The sequence below is a fragment of the Hyposmocoma kahamanoa genome, unplaced genomic scaffold, assembly GCF_003589595.1.
Source record: "Hyposmocoma kahamanoa isolate Upper Pololo Valley unplaced genomic scaffold, ASM358959v1 84, whole genome shotgun sequence".
Classification (NCBI taxonomy): Eukaryota; Metazoa; Arthropoda; class Insecta; order Lepidoptera; family Cosmopterigidae; genus Hyposmocoma; species Hyposmocoma kahamanoa.
The window spans coordinates 3,614,582-3,625,754 of NW_020654229.1; the positions used below are offsets into that span (position 1 = coordinate 3,614,582).

The window sequence follows — 11,173 nt, forward strand, 5'->3', positions numbered from 1 at the left end:
ACTCGCAATTAGGAGAATTGGTTTTTTTTTCATTAACATTTTTAGTGTATGTATTATTATATTTTGATTTTCTTAATTATTTGTTACCGGTTTAAGCTTATTGCTCTATAGCCAATGCTCAATAAATGAATAATAATATAGGGTGGAAAAAAATTGATACTTGTAGGGAACTATCATTAATGCTTAAGATGGCTAATCTTACTTTAAAAGAAACATTCTTTTATTTTTCCTAATACGAATAGTAATTTCTCCATCCTGTATAGTTTCCATACTCAACATGGATGGAAATTCAAAACTTAAATTTTGTCTTTGTCACCACAGAATTTTTTTTTTGCTACTATCAAATTAAATTTTTTGTAGATTTTTTTTACCCTTTTGTGTATATAAGATCATTTACATTGACCTCTAATAGACACTGTTGTGGGCTACATTGCGTCCAAATATATATTAAATTTTAATTTTTACTAAAAATAGAAAAGTGCACATCATTGTATATACTAACACTTAGGGAATCAATTGGCACTTGAAATAAATGTAATGTAATGTAAATAAATGTAATATTATTATTATATATTGGGAACGGCCGAGTGATTCCGTTCACTGATTTGGGTATATTGTGCAATTTCAATGGATACTGTAGTTTAGGCTCTACTCTATGAGTAGAAGTACTGGCTGAATGAATATAGATTTGTGTTTAGAATGTATTTAAAAAAATAGGATAGAATAATCTCAGTACAGAGTACTAAAAAAACCGAGCTCAAAAGTACGTGGAATTACGTCTATTTGCTAAGTTTTATTGAAATATCCCTTAGTTCGCCACTACGATAATAAAAATCGGTTCTCACTACTCAAAGTATATCGAGAGAAAAACGCCTTGAATTGGAGAAATAGCAAAATCAACCATTAAAACTATTGCTCCCAAATTAAAGTTAGGCGCTATTTTTAAAAATGAATCTTCATGCGTGAACAGCCACCCTTAAAGGTGGATGATTTTCTTCAAAATGAAATGGGACCACTGTGGACCCCCTTTCCAACAAAAAAAGAATCATGAAAATCGGTTCACAAATACCGGAGTTATCGCGTAACAACATACAAAAAAAAAGAAAAGAAAATACAGTCGAATTGATAACCTCCTACTTTTTTGAAGTCGGTTAAAAAAGAAGAACATCATGGGAATTCAAAAAGAAGCTTCCAAAAATCAACATGTAAAATACGTAATAAATATTTATTTATGAAGATTAATCCCAGTTTATATCTAAAAGTATCTCTCGCTACGCTACCTGAGCTACATCCTATGCTATAATACCAAGAAAGCTTCGCTCGATGCGCTTCGATCAGTTTGCCAAAAATCTGCATTCTTATGGTTGTTGGAGATTAGTGCTGGCTATTAGATATTAAAGCTAATGTACCGAAAGTGTAGACCTCCACTTTGTAAGATTATGGAGAATGACATATAAACAACTGCCGAAAGTTCTGAGAAATGCCTTACAATTGTTTAACAATAGTAACTTTTCTCTTCCTTCCCTCACCCTCTTCATGTACAATCAACCCCTCAAAATCCTTAGCCAAATGCTTTACAAACTCAACTTCGTCACTCTTTAAGCCTGGCGGCAAATCAAATTTCGCATACTCCTTATTTCCCGCCAAATCTTTAAACAATTCTCTGACGCCATTTTGAAAATCATCATCGACGTTAAAATTCTCTTTTGACTCCGATTTAAAAACATTCAGCCACATTTCTTTTTCTTTTTTAGACGACTTTTTAATGTATAAATCGAGTTTCTCCAAAGCCTTACCTATATCTTTATTTTTTGGTTCCAATTTTAAAGCTTTTTGGTAATATTGTACAGCTAATTCAGTTTTACCTAAAATTTCATTAGCTTTACCGTAATAAAACAACGCTTTGCAATGACTGTCAACATCTATTAAGTAGTCTAAATTTTCTAACATCTGTATGACATGTTTTGCTTTATTCAGTTTCGAATAACATACAGCCAAGTTTAGGAGAGAAGATATTTTTAATCTTTTAATTTCAGAAATTTCAAATTCGGTTTCTGGGCGTGACACGTTTAAAATATTTATTGATTGTTGGTAATCTTTAATGCATTTCATATATTTATGTCTTTGGAATAAGTCTTTCGCATTCGTGCGGAGGGAATTTACTGTGCGAATTGTCACTTCGAACTTTGATTGCTCCTGTGAAGGTAGGTCGTTGAATCTGTAAAAGAAAACTTATCATAGAATAATTAAGCAGATAAAAGTCCGTGGTCTAAAAATAATATAAATAAATATGGCCGACTAACAGCAAACTACAGCATGACAAAAAAAAGAAACACATTTTTTTTACATTTCACTATTTTATGGCTATTCCTAATATAATAAATTAATATATATTATTTCTTTGATCGCTATAACTTATTGGATACTAAAATCCTTAAGTTGGTATCGAAAGTACGTTATCTAATGAGTAAAACGATATTAACAATTTTTTTTTAAATAAAGCTAGAAATATTCAAAATTTTAACGTTAACGCTCCCATACATTTCACATGACATTCATAGAGAGGCTTTAGTTCCGAACAACTACTTTGAATATACAATTTTGTACTTATTTAAAAATAAACATGACTTTGTTTTTATTCAATTAAAAGATAGTTTATTACTTTATTTATAGCAGTTTCGTTATCTGTAAAATAATTGTTACTTCTTAAAGTAGGTCAACTAACATTTGGAAATTAATATAATTGAAAATAATATTGTAAAAAAAATAATTTAACGTGGGTTACACAACTTTGGTGCGGATAGCTACATTTATAAATATACTAGACGCAAACTAGTATGATCCCTGTGACACTACATTTGACGTTTGTCACAGAAATGAGGTCGATCGATTTTTAGTGTATTTGATTTTTGAAGCAAAAGTACTCTCATAAAGTTGCTTATAATTAGTATTTTTCTGACGTATTCTGAGCGAAGTATGAAGTGTTTTGAATTATATCGAAGGCATAAAACATAACTATAATTCAAATGCAATTTCAATAGATGTTTATTCAAAAACGTTTATGTAACAACACTGACATGTTAATTCATTTCATATGATTAGTTCATACTTTAAGAATGAATAACCGCACTATATATTTATTCATTTAATTCTCGAAAACTTTTTATCGATTTAACTCATCTTTAGCAAATGAAGTGTAATGAAAATAAAGTAACCCTTCCACGATATCGTAAAAAAATAATTAATAAAAGAAAAGTTTTTCCGCTCATTTCTCACAAATTAACATTGATTTGGTGTTTGCGATTAATACTTTAATTTAATGTATTTACTTAAACAAAGGCTATTCATTTAAATGCGAGACTTATAAAAATATTTATGAAATACATAAATTAGTGCACGTCGTTACAAGGTTACATTGTGTACATTTCTATGAACTGTCACAAAGATCAGCCTGGATTAATAATTATAACCTACTGAGTGAGTAGTGAGATCGTTTATTTGAGACAACACTATTTTTATTCCATCAATAACTGGCAACCCACTAAATGTCACTTTATTATACCTATCTAAATAAAGTAATTAATGGATTCATCCGTTACTTTGCGGAAGTCCATGTTAACAAAAATGGAAGTGGATGGAATGAAAATGGAATTAATTTGCTACTCCGCGAACCCGAACTATCAAATTAAAAATCCCACTATAATACTTACAGCTTATTTAGAATGGTTTGTCATCATACAATCATAAAGCGCATAAACAATAGAATATCTGACTATCCTTTGAATGTAAACTTACCTGCTTACAGCATACTGATCAGTGACACCATACAGCACGATGACAAACAATACTGGCTCAGGTTTGATCCTTGGTGGGACTCCAAGCTTGCCCCAGGCCATCGCAGGTTGTAGGAGCAGGTGGAATCGGGCGGTGGGCCCGCGGATGGCTGTCAAGCCTATTTCAAGGCCGGGGAGAAATCGGCCTGAGCCCAGGCGAAGACACTAGAATAACATTGGTCATCTAATTTATTGTAACAGAATGTACAGTAAAATTATTGTAACAATACAAATGATAGTTATCAAAGTCATTATCCCCACTCTTTCCCAAATAGGTAAACAAATATGGCCGACCAAACAACAATCTGTCTTCAGTCCAGGGTAGAGATGGGTCATGGATAAATATCACTGGGATAAATACTCAGGATAAATATCCATTTTTACTCGATATTTATTCAAAAACGTAGATAAATATTTTTAATCGTGGTTTATTATTTATATTTAGTAAAACAAAGTTTATTTTTAAAACACTATGTGTACCTACACAATTATAAACATTTTTTTTTATATCATGTGTTTTAATTAATAGATTTTGTGTGTGAAATGTGAAAGGGAATCCTTAGGCTATTTCAAGTCCAAATATGACTTTATTTAGTACGCAGTTAGACCCCAAGACCATAATGTTAGGTCGCACTTTATTAACGAAGGATAGGTCAGTTCAAGGGCTCCAGTTATTTTGATAACTTTGTGTCTGTGTGTTGTAGGATATATGTTTATATGTTTTATATAAATACTCAGTAAAAACGGATATTTATCCTTAGACGGATATTTATCCTTAGACGGATATTTATCCTTAGATGGATATTTATCCTTAGACGGATATTTATCGAGTATAATCCCATCTCTAGTTGACTGACTTTTTACATTAACTTCAGCAAATCGGGGATAGTGCAAATCCGCGCATGTAATATTGGTAAAGATTAAGAAAAAGACAGAGAGAAAGGGATTTAACGTTATTACTTTGTTATTTCAATGGCTACGATTTTAATTTTTGCACAGTAAGCATTAATTTACGTTGTCTACGGACTGATAACACTAGATTCCCGTAAATCACGCTAATTTGGTTGCCACAATATTTACGCGGAGTTGATTTGGCCACTAGATTACCGAAATGGAAACTCATAATCCAATGATAGGTACGCGTAATTGCACTATCCTCAGATGCTGATTTTTGTGTGTAATGTATTTAAAATAAAACCCGAAAAATGTACATTCACACTGAATCTATCTACACGAAATAGCTTTAAATTTTCTTTGGTATTGAATTAAAACATTATTTCAATGATATATTCATTTTAAGACTCGTGGTTATTCACTAAATGATTATCACTAATATCAGGTTTCTTACCACGGTATGACTTCTTTTTATTTTCCCGATAATACGGAACGGTTGCACGCTCCATGCTCACGGGTTGACTGGACGGCGGCAGATGACAGCTTTAAGAGCAGACATATCTGTCTACCCTCTTGCGCTGTAACCACTACCTTGATCTCGATTTGTTGTGGCATTACCATTGTTACTCACTTTTTTCACACAAACCACACTCACTGTATCCACACGCGAAACTGATTCAGTTAAGTTAAGAAAAAGAAGTCAAACCGTGGTAAGAAACCTGATATTAGTGATAATCATTATTTCAATGACTTTGCGACATTTATCAACAAAAGAAACAATCTGGACGCGAGACGCGAAGTACGACCCGACCCCAAAACCTCATAAAATGGATTCGCGTTGAAATACCTCGCTTTAACAAAAAATAAAGTCAAAGTCTACGTTCTATATCCTGCATGATGTAGTAAAGTAGTAATAAAATAATTGGAAATCTTACAAACGGCTCCCCACAGTTCATAGTGAGTGTAGAGTCGAAGGGAATTTTGGCCTTTTCCCAGTATGCCGCATAATGGAGCGTGACTTGAGCATCTACTGGTACCAATGGACCGTCACCTGAAAGGTCACAATTTAAATGGTAGTTTACCATCAGGTTTTCATTTCAAAGAGACCAATATTTAGCCGTGAGATTTATACAGACGTCACTTCAGTTTAAAGAGATTATAGCGAGTCGCAGTAGTCGCTGCAAATCTCTTTTGTTTTGTTATAGTTTAGTTTTATATTTAAATTCTAAATTTAATTGTATTTGTTTTTGGCGCCTTTTCTCATTATTGACTATTGTTTCTGTTTTGATTGATAGCAGTGCGTTGTAAGAACGTTTACTTTGGTCTTGCTCACTCTTTGATAGGAACCACCCAAATCTCATTGATATAGTCCAGTACAGAGGTGATGATGTGTTAGTGAGATTATGAAAAGTTTTTTACAATTATCTCGTCGTAGACAAGGTAGGGCAGTACTCCCAACGCTCAGCGCCAGTTTACCTTGAAAATTCCTTAAGCTCAAAAGTCAAGAGCACTCTAACTGCCGCATGGTCGATATAATAAACACCTTTCAATTTAGATATCACGGTCAGCCCTCTATGCAGAGCTTGTAAGGAGAGGGAAGAAACGGCCATGCAAATCCTACTTTAAAAAAAAATATGATGGAGAAATGTCTTGCGCCTGGTGTTAGATGAAACGCCTGTCCATAGCAGTTGTTCCTATCTACCGACTCGAGAGATAGGGTATTCCGGAGAGACTGAAAATCTTTGAGAAAGTTATATACCAAAATTTGTATGACAAGCACAATATCTTAACTAATGAGCCGAAAAGGTTTAGAAAAAATATGTCTATTAATGTAGCGATCTATGACCTAGTGTACAAGATTAACACGAACTTAGATAAAAGAATTCCCACCTCCGCTATTTTTATGGACATAACAAGGGCTTTTGACTACATGGACCATTGTATATTATTAAAAAATCTTGATCACTATGGGATCCGAGGGCACGCCCTGAAACTTATAGAATCTTATTTGGCAAATCTATACCAGTATACTGAGTTTCAACAAATATGTACTAAAGTTAGAAAGTTCAGATCGAAATGTAGAGCCGTGAAATATGGGGTGCCTCAAGGTGGCATACTGGGCCCTCTACTATTCTTAACATATATTAATGATATGCCAAAAAATACTAAATATCCATTAATATTATTTGCAGACGATAGCATAGTAAATGTTGAATGCTTGAACAATAATTACGAACATTATGAAAATGAAATTAACGTTGCTCTCAAAAGTCTTATAGCCTGGATGAATAATAATAATTTAAAGATACATTTAAATAAAACACAAATAATGCATTTTGAATAAAGATTGAGTATACCAGATATAAGTGTCAAATATAGTGACATTTGCCTAGAGAAGGTTGACGCTACTAAATTCCTTGGAGTAAGTATAGACAAAAATATGTCATTCGAATCTCACTCTCAAAACGTTTGTGCCATACCAATTCTCTTACGCCTTGTATAAATGATCAAAAACGGTAGACCGGCAAACGATTATTAAGGCGTATCATGGTCTCGTAGGGTCAACTTTAAGATACGGAATCATATTTTGGGGCAACTCTAGCTACAGAAATACAATTTTTAGAGCTCAAAAACGATGTATACGAGCAATTTGTGAACTAAAATATACGGAAAGCTGTTGTCCATTTTAAGTCTCTAAGGCTGTTGACTTTTCCTTGCCTGTATGTACTAGAAATCTCTAAATTTGTCAAAATGAACCCAAATTTCTTCACAATTAGACCCACGGTAAAGAATCGTAACTTACGTCTAAGGCCACAGGTATTGTGCACAAAGATCTGAAAAACAGCTCTACTTAGAAAGAGTGTTGTTCAACTTGCACCGGTCATATATATTAAAATCCCAGATCGTATAAAATCACTTGAGACGCGTAAGTTCCAAAATGTGTTGAGTAATTTATTAATAGATAAATGTTACTATGACATCAACGATTTCTTGAATGACATTATAACTTAATCTTATTCGCCTTCGTTGCAGATTGACATTTGTAATTAATTTAGTTTTTGAATGAATGAATTTGTTTCAATCTTATTAACTAGTATGGACATTAATAACTAAATTTGACATTCTTACATAGTACTAACAATATTGTACATATTTTTTTTTTTTTTTGTTATTTTATACGGTCCATGTGGATAATTAATTATGTTTGCAATATTCGTATACCAAATGGTGCATCATAGGGAACCGGAGAGACGGCGTTTTTCGGCGTTGGAAGTGATCGTGCCTTATAGCTCCGCCAACAAAGGGCAGGTTTGCTAGTAGAGTTTAGAGTCAGTGGCTTGTCGAATAAACCCGCGCGACGTCGTTAATCTAACTGTCATGACAAAATACGCTCTATTTATTTAGCTTTTGCGTTTTAACTTAAATGAGCGTCCCGGGCGCGCGGGCGAGTCTGGCTTGTCTTTGGCCTCATTCAGAGTGCAGGCGCGGGAGCGGTGGCGGGTGCGCAGGTCTTGGCGTCTTCCCTTTCACAGTACCGAAACGGCTACGAGCAGGTAGATCAACACGTCAAAATCGCAAACACACGCTAGACCAAGCACTGTGAAAGGTACGGGCGGACCGAGCCAAAAGATCCCCCCCCCCCCCCCGCGCGTGCACCCGCGTCCGCGCCCGCTTCGAGACAGGCGCCGATGCGCGCGGTGAACGCAACGAGCGTCTACGTACATTTGATTTAAACGCACTCGCGCCCGCCGCCACTTTGAATAAGGCCTTAGGTCTACGCGGCGGCCGCGCGGTTGTATTGTTTCAAGGAATTTAAATGTTGTTGCCTAGTAAACAGAATTCAGATTCGCCAGTAATATACGTGTAGGCGTGGTAACGCCTTCGGTTCGCATCGTGTAACTGGTCGCTTACACGCCTGTCAACATTAGTTGCAGTGGCAGTCAGAGCTTTAGATCGCAAAAATATCTTATGAGCACTGACACTGCGCCCGTCGCCCTGAGACATAAGTTGACAAGTCCTATGTGCGTATAATTTCACCAACACCCTTCAAAAGTGGGACCTAGTAAGGTGGCGGTACTTCCCTGGACGAACTCTTTCACAAGGAGCTCTACTGCTACTAATTGTTACGCTATTACGCAATTAGATTCAAATAAAAGTGTACTTTTGGAAAATCACCTTCTTCCACAATGCTCATTTTGACCTCTCCGCTCGGTATGACGTCCACCATTTTGGTAGTCAACTCCTCGAAAGACAGGTACTCCGGAGACGATAGCAGTTTTTTTTCTGTCGATTCTTCTATAATTTTGAGAAAGTCTTCCGTATCACTGAAATAAAAAGAAACATAGACAATATAGAGCTGTATTAACAGGTACCTTTACAGGCCTACTGCTTAAATGAATCGGTTCCTGAGGTACAGTGTTAATTTACGTATCAGTTATGTCATGCTGCGCACGGGGTAATTTCGGCAAGATTTTTCAGACGATATACAATAACAAGTTGTATTAAAAAATAAGTGCAATAAAAAAATGTACATTTTTTATTACAAAAAATATTTAACCATGTCAATATTTAATAATTATTTTTTAAGTCGTAATTATTTTTCTAAGTTTTTTTTTATTCTAATGTAAGTGTGCATTTGACCACCATCTCATTTGGTGGAAAGCGATGATGAGGTCGAAAGCATAAAAAAGATTGAAAAAATAATACAAAATTGGCTCATGGCATTCTCACCCTGCACTTGGAATATTAAAAAGTATCATTTGCAAAGCTTCACACCCTTGTAGTCTCAAAAATTGCAATTCTATGGCAATGGAGATGCTCGGTCTCCCAGATGGCATACCATTGTAAAACCTTGCTTATATTTGTCACTTTTAAAGGACTATATTTCAAAAAAACTCATACTGTGATAAGTAATAGTTTTCAATGCTCTTACATTGGCTTTACTGTAGTGTAAAAGGTGTAGGTCTAAAGCGATGACTTTTAACATTTTCAAAAACATACATACCCCATTATCACTTAACTTGGATTTTTTTTTAATTAGAACTGTTAGAGAAGAGATTGCATGGTGTGTGCAAGATGCCTGTTATAAATTTTTTGAAATCTGAAAAATGCCAACTATCTCCAAAGTCTCTTGTGTCAATCAGCTAGTTTAATAAACTTAAATTACCAATTTGCTGCCTTATTGTGGTTTACATTCATCGACTGTTATATCAACAAGAATTGATGTTTCTTGCCACTTGACATTGAGTTTCGGTTTACCCTGTATTTATAATCTACTCTCATTCAAAAATACAATCACCATATGGCACTGTTAATACAATAGTGTATTAACTGAAAAAAAAGGACTTTCTCAAAATTGATTAAAAATTAATTACACATTTCCCACAAAAAATGCATTGAAATTTATATGTCAGCATTTATTATAGACACTTAAACAATTTCTCAAATATATTTAAGAATAAAATGGAAAAAATAATTTCATGTTATTGAATAAGGATTATTTTGGCGAAAAATAGCTCACATAAAGTGTGTCTCTTTTTGAGTTAAGTAGATATATTTTGATTGTTTCTTACAATATTCTAACAACGGTTTCTTTGACATGTAGAGAATCAAATTTTACTTTCAGTAATGATACAATATTAAATTACACATACTTTGAGTTACAGCACTATTGTAATAGCAGTGCAATTATGTGGGAATATCAGGCGAGATGGCCGAGTGTGACACTACATGTGCTACCTCTCCCCACAGGAGCAGAAGCATTACAGCATAACAGGCTGTTTCTGTGATAATCAAATAAAATGAAACTTTAAAATAAAACAAAATGTCTTACCTGTCATCGTCATCTTCCAAACCTGGAAACAAATCATCATCTCCATTGACAAGAATGCCTCGTGGTTTCTTCTTGAAGTCCATGTCAATTTCGAACTCTGATCCTGACATCAGGTCTCTGAAGAAAATACGGATCACAACGTTAATATAAGTAAAAATATTGGACCAGTTAGTTGACTAGAACGGCTGAAGTAGTATAGTTTCTGTAAATTGTATATACAAAGGTTGATTTAATGTTCCATTACAATATAAAACGAGAGTAAAAGTTAAAATTATTGCAATTTAGACGTAACAAAATCGATTTGTTGCGAGACAAAAAGTACGAAAACTTTTCTTACTTTAGTTCGACACCTTTGGATAAAGTAGTGGGATCCTTGAAAACGTCTTCCATTATGATTACTACTTCTTTTGGAATTTCAAGACTTAAGAAGGAAATTTCAATTATTTACTGCCTGCATAATACAGCCGACACTTAAAACAAGAACTTCCACTTCGAATCAAATGACTTCAAAAAGTAGTTTGTTCGAAATGCCAAAAAACAAATGAATGAACGGAACAAACAATTTCATTTTATTACTCATTCATATTTGCCACTTACTACACCAACATTGCTT

The 11,173-nt window shown here is 34.3% G+C and overlaps 1 protein-coding gene across 1 annotated transcript; it reads right to left on the minus strand.

The window, feature by feature from the left end:
- Positions 1-1,173: 1,173 nt before the first annotated feature.
- Positions 1,174-11,025, minus strand: LOC113234501 (inactive peptidyl-prolyl cis-trans isomerase shutdown-like). The gene is made up of 6 exons (XM_026469838.1): positions 10,898-11,025; positions 10,561-10,677; positions 8,904-9,052; positions 5,663-5,778; positions 3,796-3,998; positions 1,174-2,218 (listed from the first exon to the last, which is right to left on the minus strand). Exons 1-6 carry the CDS (start codon positions 10,948-10,950, stop codon positions 1,486-1,488), a joined length of 1,371 nt encoding a protein of 456 aa, XP_026325623.1. The 5' UTR covers positions 10,951-11,025; the 3' UTR covers positions 1,174-1,485.
- Between the last annotated feature and the right edge of the window lie 148 nt (positions 11,026-11,173).

What these genes read in the sequence shown, in the direction of transcription:
- LOC113234501 (XM_026469838.1), bottom strand. Translation starts at nt 10,950, where the DNA reads ATGGAAGACGTTTTCAAGGATCCCACTACTTTATCCAAAGGTGTCGAA. An exon ending in TTGGAAGATGACGATGACAG is followed by an intron (nt 9,053 to 10,560) that starts GTAAGACATTTT and finishes TTTTTATTTCAG; the next exon opens with TGATACGGAAGACTTTCTCA. An exon ending in TGAACTGTGGGGAGCCGTTT is followed by an intron (nt 3,999 to 5,662) that starts GTAAGATTTCCA and finishes ATGTTATTCTAG; the next exon opens with TGTCTTCGCCTGGGCTCAGG.